This window comes from Polyodon spathula, chromosome 6 (assembly GCF_017654505.1).
Source record: "Polyodon spathula isolate WHYD16114869_AA chromosome 6, ASM1765450v1, whole genome shotgun sequence".
In the NCBI taxonomy this organism is placed as follows: domain Eukaryota; kingdom Metazoa; phylum Chordata; class Actinopteri; order Acipenseriformes; family Polyodontidae; genus Polyodon; species Polyodon spathula.
The window spans coordinates 43,499,836-43,523,746 of NC_054539.1; the positions used below are offsets into that span (position 1 = coordinate 43,499,836).

Consider the following 23,911-nt stretch of genomic DNA (forward strand, 5'->3'; position numbering starts at 1 on the left):
CAAAGCTTAGCAATGAGTACGCTGATTGTATTGGCGATTTAAAATAGTCAAATTCTGTGGTCTAAGTCTGGCTTAAAACGCATGCAGCTAAAATGTTTCCTGTCTTAAGTATCTGCAGATCACATTATGTGTGCAGATATTCATTCTGCAAGATGGACATTATTAATATGTCGCCGTTTTCTACTGACTGATGCAAATCTTTGTCCAGTAGTCAACTCTGTCTTGGAGAACACTCCACTTGCTTCCTGGGGGGTGTTACCTTAGCAGGAGACTGCTGTACTTGGGTCCTATGATTTGATGGTAATTTTAGAATGTTTAGGCCTACCAAAACAGTTTTGCTCTATTACTGTACATAAGGTTTGCTGGTGTTATTGTTATTGTCCTTTTAGGTCTAATAGCTTATTTGCAGTTGTATTTATATTTCATATTGGTCTTGACTGTAGGTGATGTTGCCAGATTTGTTGTATGATCATGGCTTGAACTCACTGACCCTAACACAGGCTGCAGAGAAACTGGCATCTACTCCAGTCTCTCCTTGCCCAGCATGTGTTGATTATACTTGATAGTGTTCAAAAGGTGTTACAATGGAAGCTGTGCTACAGAAAGGGAAAAAGGAGCAAAAGCTGTACCAATATGAAAACCACATTAGGGAACACGCATCATTAACTTTAATTCTGCACTTTAACATATCTCCTGCTGTCAGAAGAGAAATCTCTCCAAACAGATTTTTTTTTTTTTTTTTCCCATTTGATCCTCACTGCATATTGTTGTGTTGGTGAAAAAAATATAACTGCCTGCCATAACACTGTCAGTTAGGGTGGCATGTGTTGAGACTAAGGCTTTTTTTTTTTTTTTGTGTTATTGTTATGAACAGGTACAGTAGATGACCACCTTAGATTCCTTCAGGGGAAAATGGGGTCTAAATCTGTTTTGTAGAATGTCCAATAAAATGTTGAAATACATTGAAATTACACTGTACAGGGATATTTTGGGCAGCCGTTTATATCTCACAAATAGCGTTTGCCATTCCCATTGATTTTAATAACAAAGGCATCATTTACACTGTGTTAAGCATGTGGTATATTTGCACTGCTTATACTTTAGTAATCGCTCTTACTAATCCACCAATCAGCTGTTTTCACCTTGTTACCATGCCATTCACATAGATTTCAATAAAAAAAAAAAAAAAAAAGCTTGACAGATCGATAACACTATGTAACACAATTTTTGTTCCTGGGTAGTAAGTGTTATTTCCTAATTGCTTATGCCTCAAAAGTATAGAAAATGGCTATTATTCCCGACAAACTTTGCTTTTGTGACCAGGACAGTGATATTTTGAAAATTGACTATTTCCAGTGAGAAAACTGTTTTTTCGTTCACATAAAGTCAGAAAAAAACAACATATGAATTCAAATTAACATGCATTTATACTAAAGTAATACAAAAATGACTACAAAAGATTTAGAAGTGAGTAGTTTTTCGGGATTTACGATTATACTGTAAATAACTTTCACGAATCAGCCCCTAAATGTAGTCTCCCATCATGTTCTTGTTATACTGTCCTAGGTAGCGGCGTTCAAAGTCCAGTCTATCCTGGTGGAAGCGCTCGCCTTGCTCCTCCGAGTACGCTGCCATGTTCTCCTTGAATTTATCAAGATGAGCATCAAGGATATGGACTTTGAGGGACATCCTACAGCCCATTGTGCAGTAGTTCTTCACCAGAGTCTCAACCAGCTCCACATAGTTTTCGGCCTTGTGATTGCCCATGAAGCCCCGAACCACTGCGACAAAGCTGTTCCAAGCCGCTTTCTCCTTACTAGTGAGCTTCTTGGGGAATTCATTGCACTCCAGGATCTTCTTTATCTGTGGTCCGACGAAGACACTGGCTTTGACCTTTGCCTCAGACAGCTTAGGGAAGAAGTCTTGAAGGTACTTGAAGGCTGCCGACTCCTTATCTAGAGCTCTGACAAATTGTTTCATAAGGCCCAATTTGATGTGCAGTGGTGGAATCAGCACCTTCCGGGGGTCCACCAGTGGCTCCCACTTGACGTTGTTCCTCCCCACAGAGAACTCGGTCCGCTGTGGCCAGTCCCGCCTGTGGTAGTGCGCCTTGGTGTCCCTGCTGTCCCAAAGGCAAAGATAGCAGGGAAACTTGGTAAAACCGCCTTGGAGACCCATCAGGAATGCCACCATTGCAGCCTCTTGACGCCATCTCAGAAAAATGCAGATATGTATCCACTTAGGCAGCTGGAGCTAAACTGAACTGGTGGGCTTAAGGCTCCTGTATTTATACTATTATTTATATTACTGGAAAGTTCTAGAAAGTTCTAGAAGTTACTCCAAGTTTACTCAGCACTGAATCTATCTGGAATGATCTAGAAAATAGGTAAATTTCAAAATATCACTGTCCTGGTCACAAAAGCAAAGTTTGTGGGGAATAATAGCCATTTTCTATGCTTTTGAGGCATAAGCAATTAGGAAATAACAGTTACTACCAAGGAACCAAAAAAAAAAAAAATTGTTACACTGTGTAATCAGCTGTTTGCACCTCTTTTCTGAATGATTACTTCTGCACTGTACCTTGGCTATTTAATCAATGTAGCAGTGTTAGGTGTATTTACAATTTTAAAAAACAGCTCTGACTGCAACAGCAAGCAAGCATGGCTGGAAAGAGAAAAGCAATGAGCATCGGCACGAAAATTCAGTCTAAATAACATGTCTGCATTCGATGAAGTATGCTTGGAACTCTTGTTAGTCAGCAGCAATGCAACATTGTTTAAAAAAGCTGGGGACAATGGGAGAATGGAGCTGGTTATGGACTGGGTTAGGTGATGGGAGTGCTCTGTAAAGAACGTATGTTTATAAACTATGTTATTCGTGTTCAGATATGTTGCCGTTCTCTGCGTGTTTTGGTGCTTATGTGACAGAGCTGAAAGACTTCCTGTGTGTGAGTGTGTCACTGAGGGGGGTGGGAGCAGGTCTGACACAATCAGTCAGAGAGGGATTGTTGGACCACTGAGTGAGGAAGGAGGTGGGATTGGGTGTCTGTGCAGAACATTTTGGGGATGTCTTTTGCATAATGAATGAATTGGAGGATCCACTCTTTTCACAAAAGTGCAGGTGGCAGTGTTTCTTTAGCTTGTACTATAGTTTCACTGTTTTGAGGAGGATACCATATGTGTCAGTGGGCTTTAGTAAACGCAGAGTAATTGTGGCTTAGTTTTTAGTTTATAATTCAAAGAGATGAGATGAAGCAAAGCGCCGCTCAGCCAAGCTTGTCTGATTGTGCACATGCATGTGATTAGCCAGATAAAAACTAAACTAAAACCTCGATGCTGATTTTAAAGCTTGTACTGTGTGAAAGCTGCACTGCCATAAAGCGAGTTGCTGTTAGTGCTTCCGATTTGATGGCGTGCCATGTCAGGTGCTGCACAAGAAGCTGAGACAGCAAAGATACAAACAGTGACTGAGGTTGCATCTGTAAAATACAATAGAGGGTTATAACTGAACTGAAATGTACTTTGGCTTTAAAAAAAGAAAAAAAAAACTGCCAATGTAGGTATATAACAGAGAAAAGGTCACGAGACAAACTTTTTTGCATAACATAACTAATATTACTCCCATTAAAAAACAGACATTTTATATTACCTCGTTATTGACAAAAGTAATATCAGTGTCATGTTACTTAAGTAACAAGCGCCACCCCCTGGGAGCTCCCATCTTCGGTCAGCAAAGGAGTAGCCTGGACACCCAGACTATAGGGTGCATCCTGCGCCTTTACTGGATGCGCCACTCGGGTGCCCCTGAAATATCAAGAAGGATTTACCACAGAATGGTCATTCATTAGAAGAAATAGTGTCTGAATCTCACATCTACACTGAATACCGCTGGATTGACTTCTCTGTGAAACATGGTGGGCGTCATGACTGTATCACTCACACAGGTGCAAGAAACACCAGCACTATGCAAAAGCTGACACACTCCATTTACTGTATGTTTGTGCAAATGGGTTTTGAGGTTTAACTTGCTAATTAATTAATTAATTGCTACTACATAGCATTTTGTGTTTTGATGGTTGCAGAGTAGTACAAATTGAAATAAACATGTTAAATCTTTCTTGGTGTTATTTTAATAGTTATTTTTATAAAGTTTTGTGGTTGAATATTTCAGTCCAGGTTTGATAGCACTTACGAGATCCTAAAACACTCTCCATCAACCTTTTAATTTCTAGGGGCTAGCAGCTCTGGGTGGGTGTGTTTCTGTATTGTAATGCCAGCTGTTCATGTGTTAGAAAAGATTTGTTATGAAAATGGTTTCAAAGCAGGTTGGTGTTTACCACTTAAGAGGGTGGGATTAAGCTAACAATAACATTTAACAGATTCCTGGGAATTGGTTGGATTTGATCCCATGCAGGGTTCGGTGGCCCGAGGACGGTAGAGAGCGCAGTTTGGCCGGTAGTTACGAAGTGCTGGCTCTTTTGAGCATCGCTATCTATATATAGATAATATTATATATATATATATATCATAATATATAGATATATATAATATATATATATATATATATATATATAGCTCTGGAAAAAATTAAGAGACCACTGCAAATTTTTCTTAAATCAGCATCTCTACATGTATGGCAGCCATTCCATTCCAGTGTCTGTTGAATTCCAACACAGGCACACCTCATTCTACTGAATGAGGTACTGATTAGGGGATCACCTGAACCAAATCTTATTTAACGAGGAAAAGTATAAAAACCACTCCTGTGGTCATCACTATCCTCTTGCAATAGGACCAGCTGGATGGCAAAACAGTGCTAGTAGTACCTCAAAAGTAATTGGAATCAAAAAATAACTATTGACCATGCCCAAAGAGTTGAAAAGGAAAGTTTTGAGTGAGGAAAAGAAGGGTTCAATTCTGGCTTTACTGGCAGAGGGATACAGTGAGCGTCGGGTTGCTTCCATCCTTAAAATTTCAAAGACGGCGGTTCATAAGAACAAGGTCAAGCAGCACACATTGGGGACAACAAAGCTACAGACCGGCAGAGGGTGAAAACGACTCTCCACTGACCGGGATGACCGCCAACTCATTCGAATGTCACTCAGCAACCGTAGGATGACATCAAGTGACCTACAAAAAGAATGGCAAACGGCAGCTGGGGTGAAGTGCACGGCGAGGACGGTTCGAAACAGGCTCCTAGGGGCAGGGCTGAAGTCGTGCAAAGCTAGAAAAAAGCCCTTCATCAATGAGAAGCAAAGAAGAGCCAGGCTGAGGTTTGCAAAAGACCATAAGGATTGGACCGTAGAGGACTGGAGTAAGGTCATCTTCTCTGATGAGTCCAATTTTCAGCTTTGCCCAACACCTGGTCGTCTAATGGTTAGACGGAGACCTGGAGAGGCCTACAAGCCACAATGTCTCGCACCCACTGTGAAATGTGGTGGAGGATCGGTGATGATCTGGGGGTGCTTCAGCAAGGCTGGAATCGGGCAGATTTGTCTTTGTGAAGGACGCATGAATCAAGCCAAGTACAAGGTTGTCCTGGAAGAAAACTTGCTTCCTTCTGCTCTGACAATGTTCCCCAACTCTGAGGATTGGTTTTTCCAGCAGGACAATGCTCCATGCCACACAGCCAGGTCAATCAAGGTGTGGATGGAGGACCACCAGATCAAGACCCTGTCATGGCCAGCCCAATCTCCAGACCTGAACCCCATTGAAAACCTCTGGAATGTGATCAAGAGGAAGATGGATGGTCACAAGCCATCAAACAAAGCCGAGCTGCTTGAATTTTTGCGCCAGGAGTGGCATAAAGTCACCCAACATCAATGTGAAAGACTGGTGGAGAGCATGCCAAGACGCATGAAAGCTGTGATTGAAAATCAGGGTTATTCCACCAAATATTGATTTCTGAACTCTTCCTAAGTTAAAACATTAGTATTGTGTTGTTTAAAAATGAATATGAACTTATTTTCTTTGCATTATTCGAGGTCTGACAACACTGCATCTTTTTTGTTATTTTGACCAGTTGTCATTTTCTGCAAATAAATGCTCTAAATGACAATATTTTTATTTGGAATTTGGGAGAAATGTTGTCAGTAGTTTATAGAATAAAACAAAAATGTTCATTTTACCCAAACACATACCTATAAATAGTAAAACCAGAGAAACTGATAATTTTGCAGTGGTCTCTTAATTTTTTCCAGAGCTGTGTGTGTGTGTGTGTGTGTGTTTCTCTATATATATATATATATATATATATATATATATATATATATATATATATATATATATATATATATATAGTATAATTATGTATATTTATTTATATCCATATGTTCATGGGCTTCCGTTTCATGAATCTAGGAAAACGGGCCAGTTTGTCAAAAAGCTGAAAATAAATTTACAAACCATTATTTAAAACATAACTACGAACTAACCCTAACTTTCCCTCCGCGCGTCATGTTTGTTGCACAGTCAGAATCTGATACTGCGTACCCAAGTGCTGTGTTGGTACTCGTTCCCACAGCAAATCTTTTACAAATCGGGTTTTCTACAACTAAGCAACCCATAAGCAAAAAAGAAAAGCGCTGAAATCAATAAATCATAAAGAATGTAATTATGAAAAAAATGAAGACGAGCATTTAGAGTGGACGCTTCTTTATGACAGAGAAAAAAAGTAACGTTTTGCCTTGTTTGGCGTCAGTTTCCCAGACTTGCAGATAAAACAGCAGCTTTATTTGTTGTGAATTAAAAATTAAAAATTAAGTTTATATCATATCCAGTCCCCATGGATACCCAGATACGCAATCGAATTGTCTAACTTTTTGATTTGGGATTCGATGTGTTCAGGTCAAAAATGCCATTCAGAATCTTTCCAGGACTCATTGGTATCACTCAGCAAGACTGACGCCTACTTTGGAGAGGCTACGCAAGCGACAACGCTCGAAATATGATTGTTATTATTTTGTATTATGAATATTGTTTTAATAGTGTTTATTATTAGGATTAGGGATGGACATAGTTTCCTGTTACACAGAGTGCAACCTTTTTGTGTAATTAATTACCCGAACTCTGGTCCCTTACGCTCCCAAGAACAAAAGATAACTGCATGTACACAAGCAGATAGCATAACAGTGTAAGATGGTAAAGTTTAGCCGGGTTCAAACAATGTCCAAGACGAGATTTTTTCGCTCTGTACCTTATTTCCTTAGGCACGATTTTTTTCTTTTGTTTATTGAATTAAAATACACCTAACTCAATGAGCAGAAACGTCACAGCGCGTATCTCTTCCAATTAAAGCAACAGTAGCATAATATTGCGCAAACCACCAAATAATAGTTTTTCCTGTAGTGTATTCAGAATAAAATAACACCTACCATATAGCAACCTAAATATTCTACATCAGTTTAATTCTAACAATCTTAGTGTAAATATTGTAACCTGGCCAAAATAGAAAATACATTCCAACATTACAATAGTATAACATTACTAATTACAACTAGCCATCAAATACTGACATCTCATGAATCAAAGTCAAGTTACTTTGTTTATTCAATAACCTGTAAATAATTCAAAACAAGGATCCCTGGCTGTACTATTAATGGTCAGTGCAAATGTTGCCGTTGCTCCATCCATTCCAGAAAGTCAACAGTAGATGCTTTACATTGAACTGCAGTCCAGGGTTAAATCTCCTTTCCAACTCCAAGTATCTTGCATTTTGTAATAGTTTCTCTGTTGTTGTGCTTAACATTTAGTATGTCTTTATATTCATCATAATGTTAAATTACCTTTGTAATTTCAATGTTACCCAAGTTTGGATTACCATCCTTATTTTCGCACTTGCTATATATGTTTAATGGCTGAAGTAACATGTATTGAAAGGCTTTGTTTAGTCACATTCTTTTGAGATGTGGGCTCTCTTTGGTTACTATACACAGTTAGAAACATACTGAAAATAAAAACCATCATGAAAAAATATATAAATATATTGGGCCAGATAAAATTGCATCCGGGCGAGTAAAAACACTAGCTCGGTGGCCCGAGGGGCCAGTAGTTAAAAATCTAAGCGTAGAGCCCTGCCATGTGCTGCCAGTGGCATACCTTCTCTGCACAGGATGTACTGCTTTACCAGCAAAGCCTCTGGGGAGCCTCAAGTGATTGTATTTAAAAATGAATAATATATCAAACCATGACATCGGGCACATTGGCAATCCTGACTGACCCAACAGGAATGAGTATAGAAATGTAAAATGTTATTCTCTTTACAATCTCATTCCTTTTATTGAATAATGATACCTAATGTTAGTATAGGCATAGAAAAATAAGGTAATGATGGTAGTGTTGCATTTAAAATAACCCTCAGTAATTTAACAGCTGCAAGTAAATTGATTCCCTGGCCAAGGAACAAATTGGTCCTAATATTTAGAGACTTAAACATTACTGGAATTCTCCTTCTACATTTGACACCTGTCTCCGTCAAGTAAACGGCCACGCACAGTATCCTTTCAATTGAGAATCTGTAATCGGATGCAGACTGAAGGCACTACTGTCAAAGCCAACGTTTACGTTTAAACCCCGTAATGTTTTTTTTTTTTCTTCTAATGCCTTCATCAGTATTACCATGTGTCTGCTTAATTCAGTATCATAAAGTTTTAGCTCGGTAATAATAACATTTGGGTGCTTCACTGACCGTCCATATTTTCCCCAGTTTAGATCTAATTTAAAGGCACTGGAGGCATTTGCGTGTGGGAATCTAGTATAGCCTCTATTATTGCTGTAGTCAGATTGAAATTATTAGGCAGTGGTTTACCCAGCCGGATTCTAGTGTTTTATTGTTTTGTCAAAGGGTTATTAACAGAAGACTGTTCCACTTTTAAGAGCATTTGCTGCTTTCCTGTATTGTAGAGTTCGTTTCTTAATCTTGTGGGATTAGAAGATTTTAAATAGCCCTAGAACTAGGGTAAGTGATAAACTAAACAGGCAAGAGACTGGAATCAAATTATATTGGCAATGATACTGCAAGAGTTTAATTTAACTGCAAGATCCATAATATTCACCAGGCAATGTTTGTGAGGTTGTACTGCAAGATGCACGCAGCAGCTACTGTAATTGGCCTAATTTTTCAGTTTCTAAGGGAAAGGGGCTACTGTAAATAGCCTTATGATGTTTATACTGCAGAATTATATGGTTCACTTTCATCTGCACTGGGTTTGAACCATTTTATTTCATTACATTTGCACCTCTCAGTTTTGCTCTTCTCAGCTGTTTTACGTTGTCCAGGATTTGGAGGATCATGTTACTTTGTGAATCATGCGCCACAAGAATGTTTGCACCCCCCAGAAGATTTGGTCAGGAGCCAAAGATTATTCTGCTCACCCAAAATACATTTTACTCCCATAGGGCTTCATTCACTAAACAGCGGTAATATGCTTTGCATGCAGTAAGCCCCTTTACTGCATGCTTTATACACTTGCTGTATTCACTAACCATTGGCAGGAAACCTAGCGCTTGGGAAAAAGTACTGTGTTCGAGTCATTTAAATATAGTGAATATTGTTAATGGCTGGAATTGCAGGCAAATTACGTCACAAAATACTGTGAGGGAGGTATTTGATATTTAAACCACATTCACTTAAGGGCACTAACTTTACTAGGTGCCTCAGCGGGTGTTAAACACACCGCTTATTGAAACCAGGTGGTGTCACAGACCCGGAAGAAGAGCGAGAAAAGAGTCTGCAGTGGTGTGTCTTAAACTACCGGAACACCAGTTAAAATATTGATTTTTTTCTAAAACAAATTATACATGTTCACATTTTATTTGTACACTGAACTTGAGGTAACATTTAATAGGTAATGCATGCGTCACCCATGCGACTTCTAGGCTACTCCCACTTGACCAGTGCTACCAGACTGCTCATTTTCCAGCCAAATTTGGCTTGTTGTGAAAGCATCTAGCGGGTTAGTGTTGTCTGGTTTGGTTATTTTTTTGGCTATTTGTATAATGCATGTTTTTTTTTTTTCTATTCCTTTGGCTTTGTGCATTCAATAAAATTATGAATCACACAAATGCTCAGTTCTTTTTTTTTTTATGCTTCACCAATTTAAGAACTGTATCACTACATTCAGAATATCTATTTTTTCTCCCTAGACCTACAGCATTGATCTCATCAGATAAAAGAAAAAGAAGGAAAAAAACAGCGATTCTGGTACTTTAAGTTGTGAGAAAAAACAAGCAAAACAGATACATAAATAAATAGTTTGTAACATTGCTTACCAGTGTTTTTTTATTTTAAATAAATGTGTAGCACTTATGCTTTTGTAATATATATTAAATCTTAAAAGCAAGGTTAGTCGTTCATTCCAAACCCCAGGTCTCTGCACTGACCGATTTTATATATTATAAAGCAGCTTTAAACCCCTGTTTATGGCCACTGTTATAGGATACACGTTTGCTGTCTTTTTCGTCAGCATTTTTACTGAAAACATTGTTAGCCTTCTTAAAGTAGTTCTGTAGTTTGTCATACAAGTCCTTATTGTTCTCTTCATTACATCACAAGGACGACTGAATCACACAATTGTGCGGGACTTTTGACTCTTGAGTCTGCAGACATTTAAATTACACGCTGTACCATCAAAACTGGTATGTAGGGAATCTGACACTTGATTTTTTTGTTCAAAGTGCTTCAGTGGAAAGACTCATTTGATTTCCAACCAGAAAACAGATCGTTTCATTAGATCCCATGCACCAAAATTAGATCGGTCAGGCACCATATAAGCATTTTCATAACAACTAGGAAAAGATTCTTAAGCTAATTCTTGGTGGGATATTCCAACCCACTTTTTCCCTGTGTTTTACAGGAGATACTGAATGCTGTGTTGAAACGCACTGGGAATTATGTCTATTACCCAGACAGGTGCTGTCCATGATATACAAGTGGCCTTTTACGAAGTCTCTGGCTTTCCAAATTTATTGGGGGTGCTATTGACTGCACCCATGTAGCACTGGGTGAGTTAAGTAAGTGAGCGGCTCAGAGCGGCTCAGTAAAATAATCAACTTAACGACTTGCTCAGTTCCACTCCTGCTGAGCCGCTCGGAGCGCTCCTGAGCATTTCTCATCAGTGATCAGAGGGAGCGGACGCAGTGGCCACCTGCAGGAAACAAGTGGAGATGACAGGCAGGACTGACACATACGTGTGTCAAGAACAATGAACTGGTTTTGACTTATGAAATTATGTATTAATTGGCTAAATAAGAAAAAAAAATGTTGTTTTCGAATTTGTATCATTTAAATTCATTTTTTTTAAATGTAGTTGTTTTACGGTTGTTAATGTATTATTATTATTAGGTTTGTAGTATTAACATTATTCATAATTTTCTTATTAGTGTCGGTATTGTCAGTATTAAACACAGCCAGATATGAGGTTCAGTCCAAACAGAGTGCCGAACTCAGTGAGGTATAGCAGGGGACAGCAACTTCACACAGGGCCATTTCATCTACCATCACCTCAGAAACACAAACAAGCAAAGAATTATTATTCATTTTTAAATGTCGCTCAGGGCTGTCGTGTAGCAGAGCGTCAAGTCATTTAAATCTGCTCAGTGTGCTTTCTGAGCGTTCTCACTCTGAGCGGCTCACTTAACGCACCCAATGTCATCACCCCAGGAGATAGAACATAGAAGCATTATCACTCCATTAAATGTACAAATGGTGTGAGGATTCTTGATGTACACGCAGCACACAACATCTTCAGACAGTCTGGTATATATGAGATCAAGCTGAACAAACACATATTTAAACATAAACATTCTGTTAACAACCCTGTGCAGAATTCAGCACGATAACAACTTGCAAATTAATCATTTAGCTTGCTTTATTTGCGCATATAATTAGCTTCGTGAATAGAGCTACTGCTGCTTCATTTTTTGTGCGGGGTGTGGCTTCCCCCGAAAAGTACACAAAATTGCAATAAGCAGTTTTGACATTCATTTTATAATTTCAATCAAAACTTAAAATATACCATAATTGCTTTTATCCTATTTAGTATTGTAGGGAATCACTTTTCTAAGTGTTTCATTAGTATTTTTTATCAAATGCACTTCTTGTCATTCTTCAGGGGTGATGGTTGTAATCACTATTAAGCTTGGCAATCACGGACCCTCACTGATGAGTGTAGGACTCATAAGTATAGGGGTGGGTGGTGAGCCTGTTTCAAACTAATTATGCAAATTATTGAGCTTGTGTTATTCAAAACATTCAATTAAAGGACACTGATAACTCATGACAGAAGCATTTTCCAACAGGTTTCTATATTGCATATATATATATATATATATATATATATATATATATATATATATATATATATATATATATATATATATATAATATTAAATTATTTTTCATATAAAAATAATATAAAAAGTATATTGTGTGTTATATTTTGCTTTTCTGTGGGCTGTTTTTGATTCAAGAAGTTGCACCCATAACAAGATGTGTTCCTACCAGCATTTTTCGGAACTGATCATTGGCTAATTTATTAGCAGTCAGATAAGGTGTGACTATAAAGAGATGATACGTAGGTTTTAACTTTCTTCAAGGACAACACTCTTTGATAGTGTTTTGACAAGAAAATAGAAACACAAGTTATTTGTAGCACACAGAGCGCTGACTGTAGGTTTTGGGACTGTAGGTGCGTCTGTAACAAAGTGTTTTGACTAAGGACCTGAGAGTGTGTTCTTAGACCTCCATTATGCTTGGGGCTACCAGATTTGTTTCAACAGTCATCTTACCTTGCCCAGCCTACACCAAAGGTAGCATTTGTTTAACCAACTGTGGCCCAAAATATATGATTGAACTTCAAAACAATATTTGCCTCAGCTTTACTACGTTTTTGGTAGATGACATTTTGTAGATATTTTATTTTAAGAAATGCCATTAAAATGTTCCAGGGAGTTCTTTTGCGCTGTCCTATGCTCTGATTTGTGTTACAAGCACTCGCACCACTCCCCCCTGTATTCGTATTAAGTACCTAACTATAGTATGCAACATAAGGCCGATTGTATTGGTACAGTAATTGCACAGCAGGGACAGGCAGTGAAAATCCAAAGCTCCAGCATCTTTCTGTCTCCCATGTGAGTTTTTTTTTTTTTGCCGGGGCTTTGCAAACCAGACAGTGTGGACTTGTAACACAGAGTCAATCCACTTGTCATGGTTGTATTTTCGGACTCTTCATTCAGAGATCGTGGTTACTGGAGGATGCCGGCAGCATGAGGGGTACCCTGCAGCAGGCTTGCAACTAACAGAACATCCACTGTATCTAATTTGGCTGTGCATAACTAGGTTAAAATAGCAATACACTCATTGAGCTCCACATTTTTCTGAGAGTGGCTATTAATCATAGTCTGCGCTTTTAAGGTTTTTAAAGTTAATACACATGTACTTATGATGTCAAACTCTGAATGCAAATTTACATTTTCTGCAGCCAGTATGGATATCCCCTTTTTATGATAATGTGTCCTACAGTATTTACAAAGCTTTGTGAATATTAAAGTCTATACAGAAAATAGAAAACTCACTCAAATAATAAAAAAAAATCCAACTGTTTTTAGTGAGTTATTTTTCCATTGCAGTTTTTTTTTTTTTTTTTTTTTTAATTTATTGGGACAGCGGCCGAGTTATTTATAAACCCAAGTTGCTGGCTGCTTTTTGTACATTGGATGTGGATGATCCAACCCCGGTGTCCTACATGCTGGTAAACACGACAACTTGTTTTTTCACTATTCTTTCAACCAACAGCATTACAAGAACACCTGGGTAGGTCAGCAGTTGTCACTGTGTGGGAAAGGAAAGATACTATACTGGCGCACAGTGTGCAAATTCTAGCATTCAAAAAAAAATAAAGACGACCCATAATTTTTACTCCTGTAAAACTTCTAAATTTAAACTAACAATATGAAAATTGGAGAGAGAAAAAAACAAAAACAAAGCAAAAAAAAAACAAAACACTGCCTAGAACCCCATATGTTTTCTTTAAAGGTCCTAACAAATTATGCCTCCTGCTGAATTTTGAACTACTTTTGAAATATGCGAGATATGAGCATGCGTCTTTTTCGTTCAATTTTGTCCGTATGATTACTTAAACTATTCATTTTATTCATTGCGGTGGTTTACTGTGAACGGTATTACAAATGAAATGTACATTTTGTACATACATACACACCTTTCTACACAACTGAAGGGCTTTTGTCAGAAACATCCTGAAATACGTCTTTCAAACTGCAAAATGAAATAAAAATGCTACCCATGCACACAACTGCGTACAACATAAATGGTAATACAATTTAACTAAAGATAACGGATCTCAGAGTGCTGTCTGTTTCAGCGAAAATAACTGCAGTGCCTCATTCGGTAAGGCTAGCGCTCGCCCTGTATCTCACCTTTTATATGTAGTTTTTGTACTGTGTTTTATTTTGTACAGTCTTCTGTCTGTATGTGTCCTCTGTGTGTTTCCATCTTCGTAGCATCACATGACCGGTTTGTTTACTTTCTGTTTTGTGTTTAGTAAATCCTGCGCGTCCTGTGCCGGTCTTTCCACTCCAGGTCTCTCTGTCTTGCAATGCGGTTACCCACACATGTGACACGAGTACCTTGTCACAATACCGTAAATGTTGATCAGTGTGACGCAATCTTCATAAAAGTGCTATATATTGATCATCAATTCAAATTTGCCGTTTTGTCAGTATTCTGATACAGTACAATGACAAACCCTATTATAGTGACGCCCTGATATAAAGAGCATCTCAAAATGAAATTTAAAGATACAGTATTTGCATTATAATTATTGATCCTTATTGATGCTTTTAGTTTCAAATAAAAACTGTTATCTTTATTACACATGTTTTTGTTGATACTTTTTAAAAGCTGCCATAAGAAGTGCAAGACCAGAATTAAAATGCAATGCTGTGCTGAAGACTAGTACACAGCCTTTTATTTGAAAATGCAGGCTTCTGTTTGCAGTGTTGAAGTTAAATTCTATGGAGAAAAGGAAATGCAATGTTCATTACTGCTGAGATTGAGAGAGGTGTTTTTTCATATTGCTGCCAGTCAAAATAAAGAAGGAAGACACTATGAATGCAGGATGAGGGTATTGTTACTGGGTTCCTTTGCATTCCCTGATAAGAGGCAGGCTGGCTGCAGAATAATTCTATTTTTGCTTCTTGTGTTAGATAAAATAGAATGGAGTCAAGAGGTCAGAAAAAGCTATTCATTTTCTCTCAAACTCTGTGACCTTTGGCTTTGGCACAGATGCAAACTTAAAATAATAAAACAAAATATAACACTGGTGTCACAAGAAATTGGTAGACCGTGAAAAAAGTAGATATCACGTATGCGTGAACTTCAGATACAAAAACAAAGGTACAGTGTTTTTTTTTTGTTTCAAAATGTGACATTTGCCATCTTATCTATCTAGGTGTAAAGTTCATTCATGCATAATTTATTTTTTATCTTCAGGTGGTCCGGATTTTGTAATCCTTTATTTTGAAATTACTATTTAAAAAAAACAGCAGTGACATTTGCTGAAAAGCCAGATCAAAACAATCCAGATAAAAATAATCTATTTATTAATCTGTCTAGTATTACAAAATCCAGGTCACTGTTGTCCAGATTATAAGTTTTCAAAACCCGGCCCCAGGAGATCGATGCGTATGGTATGTATGGCTGTATCTAAGGCTGGGACGATGCCTAATTTTTCACTATTGATATATCGTTCTCCAAAAAAGCCAAAGCATCGATTCATTGACATTGAGAAATGGTAAAAAAACAAAAAACAAAAACCTAGTAATAGTACATGTGGAGCTTTAAAAACTATTATAATTAATTGATTACATCAGTTTATGCATGTAGTAAATAGAAAGGTATGTATTTTTTTACCTTATTCGTATATCACAGTTACCCGCCAGGTACCCCCCCGATACCATTGCTGGTAGAGGAATAGTTCTTTATTTTTGTATTTAATAAACACTGATGTTTTCAGAATCATGTAGTTCTGAATTAAAATACTACTACTGTTGAAAATATAGTACTGTACCAACAAAATCAACTACAGTAACTCTAAATGGAGGCCTACTTATTTTAAAACAGTCCTTTCAGCTTTGTATTTTTGGCATTATATCTTTTTTGTGTTCCCTGAAAAAAGGACAAGGGTTGGAATGGGCCAAAGTGAAATAATCAGATATGCGTCTCACTCGTTTAACCGTCACTGAAGTCAAAAGTGTTGGATATGCAAGTGCTGACTGTAATATGGGTTCAATTTAGAAGGGGTAATACACATTTCTGTTTAATTTTTTGTTTAATTAGTCACATATACAAAGTAATGCATTTGGTTTATTTGGTACAAAAAATAATATACAGTTGCCAGTGTTCAGAAATATAACTTTACACTACCATCCTTTATAAATAGGGTGGTAAGGTAAAGTAAACCACCGTCATTAAATCATAATAACAAAAAAAATAGTGTATATTAATTAGCGGTATGTCATTTTAAAGTGTTATTATTAAAACAATTTGATTTATGTCTCTAGCATGCATTGGCATACTTGCCAACATTTGGAAACTGTACATCACAAAATGGAATGGCCAGATTATTGTATGTTAAAGCTCCATTGAATTTATTTCAAGAGACAAGGGATTCTTTCAGGGGTGCGTTCAATAAGCAGAGCGCTCTCTCGTGATGTCCTGTAACACATGTTAGCAGTTATTGAACTGTCTGTTAGGAACGAGCAGTTTCACAGTAGCAGGCAAGAAATCTCTGTATTAAAACATTCTTTTAGCGAGTTTTGCAGTTTGTAAATGTTTAATGTAATTACTACTACTGTATTTTTCTAATGTAAAGTTACTTACACATTTTTTATTTTTTTTTTGGTTTGGCATTTGAGGCACGTGTCATATTTGTCAAGTTATAAATAGTCCATGTTTCCTTTTCTAAAACAATTGCCATTTAAAAAGATAATTAAATACTATAATCGGTTTTAAAAAGCCAAAATGACAACAAAAATATTACTTATCACAGATGTGTTGGTCATATAAATCCATATTTTAAAAAATCAATTTACAGGTCTGCCATTTTGAACCTCCAGCGAGGCAGCTCTGAGCTGGACTCACGACTGTTAGGAAGCGCTCGCGGCGTGCGCATCAAAAGCCACGTAATGCCCTGGGGCGCTTTGCCTATTGAACACACTCCTGGTGTAGTTTACTTTCTGCCAGTGTCGCCTAAGAAGCCAGCTACATGTAATGTGATCATTCTTTGGTAAGTTTTCTTTTGTGGAATTATGATTCTTTTAAAATAAATAAAAAGCATTTGTTCTCTACACTGATTCTCATACTATGCAGCAGATGACAAGGAACAGATGGTAAAATGTTGCTTTTGGTTAAGTACGTAATTCATTAATAATACATGATTAATATGCATGTTTGCTAGTAGGTCTGAGTTTTGCAGTTTATGTATTGAATTTGTATATTTTCTGCATGTATATTTTCTTTGTTCCTTGATGTTCTATATAAATGTCGGTGTGTATCTCATTACTAGTGACCTCAAGGATCGTATCGGCCAATCAGGTTCTGAGTTATTACCCCATAGTAGATTTCATCTCTTTTTAAACTGTAGTATAGATTTCAACCTCCCTATGCACAAAAACATTTGATTGCTTTTTAATAGTATAATATCTTCCACCACGGTCATTACATGCTAGATAATGGCTGCACATAATTGTCAATTATCTAATTATCAAATATTTAGAAGGTAATAACTGGTGTATCAAATATGAATGCTTTAGAAACTATTGAAAATGATCTACCAGTCACACTTTCTCAGTACAGAGTGTCTATTATAAAATGCTTTTTTGCCAAAGGAGTGTGGAATTTTTGAAAAAAAACTGCTTGTCTAATGGCTAATGATAGAAAAATATACTTGCCTTCTCCCCTCCTCCTTTTATCAATGTCATGTCTTTTGGTTTTTGATGTGGCAGAGAGCTAACTGCTGCTATGGCAGTGGCAGCATTGTCACTGGCACCAGGTTCACTTGACTTTTTTTTTTTTTCCCCTTTTTTCTTGTATCCGAAGGGGAAAAAACTCTGACATAGCTTACAACTACAGCTATGGCCAAAAATTTTGCATCATTAAAACAATTTGCTTCATAAAGTCGAACGAAATCTGCTGAATGATGTTACATTAACATATTGAATTACAACGCTGCATGTTTAGTTATATTTAACAATTTAAAGCGCTTTGTAATTATTATTTTATACATGCTTCCTAGAGCTGGCAGTCAAACTTTACTAGGCTCCTACTGTAAATAAAAGCAATGTAATACTGTTGTTGCATTCTTTTAGATACGTGAGAGTGTGAAACTGAGGGGTAAATGTACTAAGATGGGCCAGTCGCAGCACAAACATACCTCAATTTGCATTTTCGTTGCGGCAGTTCGCAAACTATGCATTTTGTTTTATGTACTAAGAGAAAATATGTTAATGAAAAGAGCTGCAATATACTAATGTAAATATTTGTTGTGTCTTCATAGCGATATCGCTAGCATTGCGAGAGTCATGCAGCACTGTTCAAATAAATAGCAGGAGTTGAGTGGTTTGCTGCAGCAGAGGGTGCCCGAAGGATAACGTCTATATGTGCAAGGGTGCAAGAATAAATAACATTGTTTTTGTTAAATGTAAACGTACATCTGCACAATACATTCTGTTCAATCTTCATTTTACCTAACTTAATACTGTTAAAAATATATAAAAAAAGGAAAGACAGTTTAATACCATCAGATTCTATAGTTGGGCCCCAAGCTTCACTCCCAAAAAGCTTTTCATAATCATACAGTAGCCCCTCGACATGTTTGTCCGAAATAAGGAGGTGTAACAATACAGTAAAATTGCACACACGTACATTTATAGTGCTCAATGCATTTTAAATGTAAATCATTGCACTGAAATAACACTAATGTGTTTTTGGTAGGCTACACATTACATTATGTATAAATGTGTACAGTAGGCCTATACAGTACAGTAGTAAAATCAAATGAATGCCTAGTGCACTTTATTTTTAGTTTAGTCTACCGGTAACATAAAGAGTTATAGCTAACTTGAAATCTGTAATTGTTTAAGAGCTAAAAAAAAAAAAAATGAAAAAGATCAAATTAAGCAAATTATCAGTTCAATTAAGGGTCTAGTTAAGAAATTGAGAGTAGATGTACTAAAGTGTTGTGCCTGTCGCAATACTCGCAACCGAGTCGGAAGTCTTGGGTGAAATGTACTAAACAAGCGTAATGCTGTTAGCGACTTTTTAGGAAATGTTTTGCAGCAGCAGTTTTTCTTTGCAGTTCAGCCATAGATAAATATGTAATTATGGGCGTTCCCGCATAAATTCACAAAAAGGGGGTGGAAATGACGGTTCTCAAATATTATAATGAGATGTACTAATAACTGCGACACTTACAATTGCATCAATTTGTTAAGAACTTTTAACAACTTTTTTCTCGTGCGTTGCCAGTTGTGCTCAATGCATTTTTGAGGCAAACACCCAAGTACCTAATTTTCACTAAAGTCAGGGTGTACTTACAAGCCTTGAAAACAAATTTCTGCGACATTTCTGTTTTCCCCAACGTATTGGGAGCAACAGACTGTACACATGTGCTACTAATCGCTCCAGCTCATTCTAAGCATCTGTATATGACCATGATCTATGTTGTGTTAATTGTCTAGGCCAGAGATGTTAGAATGGTGTGGTTGGTCCATGTTGAAACACGCAGGATGTTTCTCTTGTTTTGTTACAAGTTTTCTTAGTAGCGAGTCTAACAGGTTGATCGTGTTCTTGTGTTTATGCTCCAGGCGCAGATTGCCTTTCTGCAGGGCGAGCGGAAGGGACAGGAAAACCTAAAGAAGGACCTGGTGCGGAGGATCAAGATGCTGGAATACGCCCTAAAACAGGAGAGGTCTGTGGCTATTCTTTAAGTTAAATGACCCTCACAACTGTTTAGCATAGTCAAAAGTAAAATGATTTATTTCCAACTGATGGATACACTTTTCAAAGCCCTCGTTCTTGTTATAGTCTCCAAACCACACACCCACCACTTTTGAGCCTTAAGTTTTGTGCCATAAATGCATCAGGTTTTTTTATATATATATACACCCCCTTGAACTTTTTTCACATTTTGTTGTGTCAGTGCCTCAAAGTTTCATCATTTAAATGAGGATTTTTTTCCACTTATCTACACACCATACTCCACCCTGTTAAGGGGAAAGATCATAATTGGAGAAGTTGCCAACCCCATGATTTAATACTTGGTGGAAGCACCTTTGGCAGCAATTACAGCTGGGAGTCTGTTAGGTTAGGTCTGTAAACTTTGCACACCTAGATTTGGCAATATTTGACCATTCTTCCTTAAAAAACTGTTCAAGCTCTGTCAAGTTCCTTGTGGAGCGTTGATGGACAGCAATCTTCAAGTCATGCCACAAATTTTCCATTGGATTTAGGTCGGGACTCTGACTGGGCCACTCAAGGAAATTTACCTTTTTGTTCCTTAGCTTGGGATATTGTTGTCACATGCACAGTTTGACCAGTCTTGGCCATAAAAGCCTGTAGCTCTTGCAAAGTTGCCATTGGCCTTTTGGTAGCCTCTTTGATCAGTCTCCCTCTTGCTTGGTCATCCAGTTTGGAGGGACGGCCTGATCTAGGCAAGGTCTTGGTGGTGCCATACACCTTCCACTTTTTAATAATCGTTATGACCGTGCTCCAAAGGATATTTAAGGCCTTTGATATTTTTTTATACCCATCCTCCGATCTGTGCCTTTCAACAACTTTGTCCGGAGTTGTTTTGAAAGCGCCTTGGTGCTCATGGTTGTCTTTGCTTTGAAATGCAGTACTCAACAAAGGGAACCTACAGGAACTGCTGAATTTATCCTGAAATCATGTGAATCACTACAATTTAACACAGGTGGAGCCCACTTAACTTGGTGTGTGATTTTGAAGGAGATTGGTTACACCCAAGCTAATTTAGGATTTATTAGCTATTTTTCTATTTATGTTATCCAGCCAAGCTATTTCAGGTTTAATTTTAATTAATTTTCTACAAATTCTACAAAGCAACAAAAGGTGACAATTTTGAAAAGGGGTGTAGACTTTCTATAGGCACTGTGTGTATATCTATACTAATGTATATGTAATAATATATACTGTATATGTGAGTATAATAGTTATAATATAAGACAATGTGAAATGTACATCGACTCAGTGACCCATATTGAAAAAATGACATTTTTGACGGGTGTATAGATTCTTGGGCTACAGAGGCAGAAGTTCTGGCAGCTGTAGATCTCCTAAATAGGCCCATACACATATACACAGAATTAAAGAATAATGCTTGTTTTAAATACAAAGGCACACCAGAAACTATTTAAAATAAGAACAATCCAATTAATCTTTTATACAACAATAACCATTTCTCAGTTATTGTATTTAAAGATACCAAAACCGGAAGAACATCTGAATACTGTGGCATAATTAAGAAAGACAATCAAAATACATCTAAAACAGTAAAAATAAACCAGTTTAAAGTAAACAATAAAATGTAAATTAGAGAATTAACCATGACTAGGACAGAGAATTAAAAACAGAAAGATAGGAGACACAGAAATGGAAATGGTACCAAATACACTAAAGATAAAACAGAAGACATAGTGTTTAATTTATCAAATAAAACTTTAACCACATCCCAGAAAGCAGTATTGAGTAAAGGACTTAAGTTTATACCGACTAAAAAATACATCGATAAAGATAAACTTTTTTCAATGAAAGTATCTGAGATTCAGAGGGTAATTATGAGGTTAATAGTACAAGCACTTGGACTCCTCCGGATGGAAGGGGCAAGTGGTTAGATATATACATTGAAGTAAGAAATTATAGTAGGACTGAAGAAAAAATGTAAATTTAATTGAACCAATATTGAAGAACAAGCTATGACTGAGTTGTTAAATGATGATGATATAAGACCGGCACAGCAGATAAAGGTTCAGGAATAGTGATAATGAAACAGATGTCTATTTGAAATCTGTAGAATGTGAATTAAAGAATACGAATACATGTGAACAAGTTAAAAGCAGTAAGATCAATAAATTGGTAAAAGTGGTTAAGGAAATTGCGGAGAGACTATACAAAAGGCATTATATCAAAATAATTTTAAAAATACATGCAGAATTGGGATCTGGGATTCAACAGAAAAGAATGAACTAATTAATTCCAATAAATATATAAAAGTTAAAAATAATTAAACAAAATTAATTCAAAAGTTGTGCATGCTGAAGAGCTGGGGAGGCCAAATCAATGGTGACCTCATAGCCAGCATTGTGTGATAATATAAATATAAGTTTCTGTAAACTAATGTTGATTAGAATTAATATAGATTTAAAGATATAAGTAAACATTATATCACAATATATAGAACACCATTACATCATGTAAGAATAAATCATGGATTTGAATATAAACAATAACAAGTAGTCATTTGAGAGAGAGAGAGAGAGAGATTTTAAACACCAAGCACCATGCTGTAGCATTATTAACTGTGTATTAACTTTTGCACTTTGTACTTAAGAAAAAAAGGATTTGGCAGCCATTTAACATGCAATGGACGTACAATCCAAAGTATCGTGATGGTATCGAATATCATAATACTGTGCATGGTATCGTATCAAGGCTCTCTAAATGAGGTGTCGCAGAACACTGCTGTCACGTAGGACTGTGGGCTGTCACTTTGACTGAGGAAAGTACCTCATGAGCATCCAACACAGAGGACACTAATACCTACTGTTAAACCTTGTACTGTAGGCAAAAACATGCTGGCAGAACAATTTACAGCATATGTCCTTCTATGCAAAGCCCTCTTTTTAGGGATCTGTTTGATAACCTTTACCCTGCCGGGATAACCATTGACTGGATTTTACTGTGACATTTACAGCACTTGGGGAATCACCATGGATTGTTATTCTAGGATTACCCCTACAAATAGGTGGTTGATTTACCAGTGTTATAATAAAAGCTGTAGCTTTTCCTGGTGGGGATTAGGTTAATCAGAATGAGCAAAATCAGAATCCACTCTGGAAATTAATTTCTGTAAAACTTAAACCTTCATCTTTTCATTCTTCTCTTGAAATCAGATTACAAAAATATTTTATATCACAGTAGCTTGCCCATGAAGTATAATAATGCATGACTCATCTGGTTTAGAAGGGTGGTTATGAAACACTGAACAAAAATATAAATGCAACATGCAACAATTTCAAAGATTTTACTGAGTTACAGTTCATATAAGGAAATCAGTCAATTGAAATAAATTCATTAGGCCCTAATCTATGGATTTTCCATGACTAGGAATACAGATATGCCTCTATTTGTCACAGATACCTTAAAAAAAAAAAAAAGGTAGGGGAGTGGATAGTATCTGGTGTGACCACCATTTGCCTCATGCAGCGCGACACACATCTCCTTCACATAGAGTTGATCAGGCTGTTGATTGTGGCCTGTGGAATGTTGTCCCACTCCTCTTCAATGGCTGTGCGAAGTTGCTGGATATTGGTGGGAACTGGAACACACTGTTGTACATGTTGATCCAGAGCATCCCAAACATGCTCAATGAGTGACATGTCTGGTGAGTATGCAGACCATGGAAGAACTGGGACATTTTCAGCTTCCAGGAATTGTGTACAGATTCTTGCGACATGGGGCCGTGCATTATCATGCTGAAACATGAGGTGATGACTGCTGATGAATGGCACGACAATGGGCCTCAGGATCTCGTCACGGTATCTCTGTGCATTCAAATTGCCATCGATAAAATGCAATTGTGTTCGTTGTCCGTAGCTTA

At 37.1% G+C, this 23,911-nt stretch overlaps 1 protein-coding gene across 2 annotated transcripts in view; it reads left to right on the plus strand.

The window, feature by feature from the left end:
• Positions 1–23,911, plus strand: part of LOC121317214 (striatin-like) — a 111,908-nt gene that overhangs the window by 43,023 nt on the left and 44,974 nt on the right. For both annotated transcript variants that reach the window (XM_041252898.1, XM_041252897.1), the window contains exon 2: positions 19,881–19,984. In XM_041252898.1, coding sequence (XP_041108832.1) covers positions 19,881–19,984 — 104 coding nt within the window. The remainder of the gene's footprint in view (positions 1–19,880; positions 19,985–23,911) is intronic.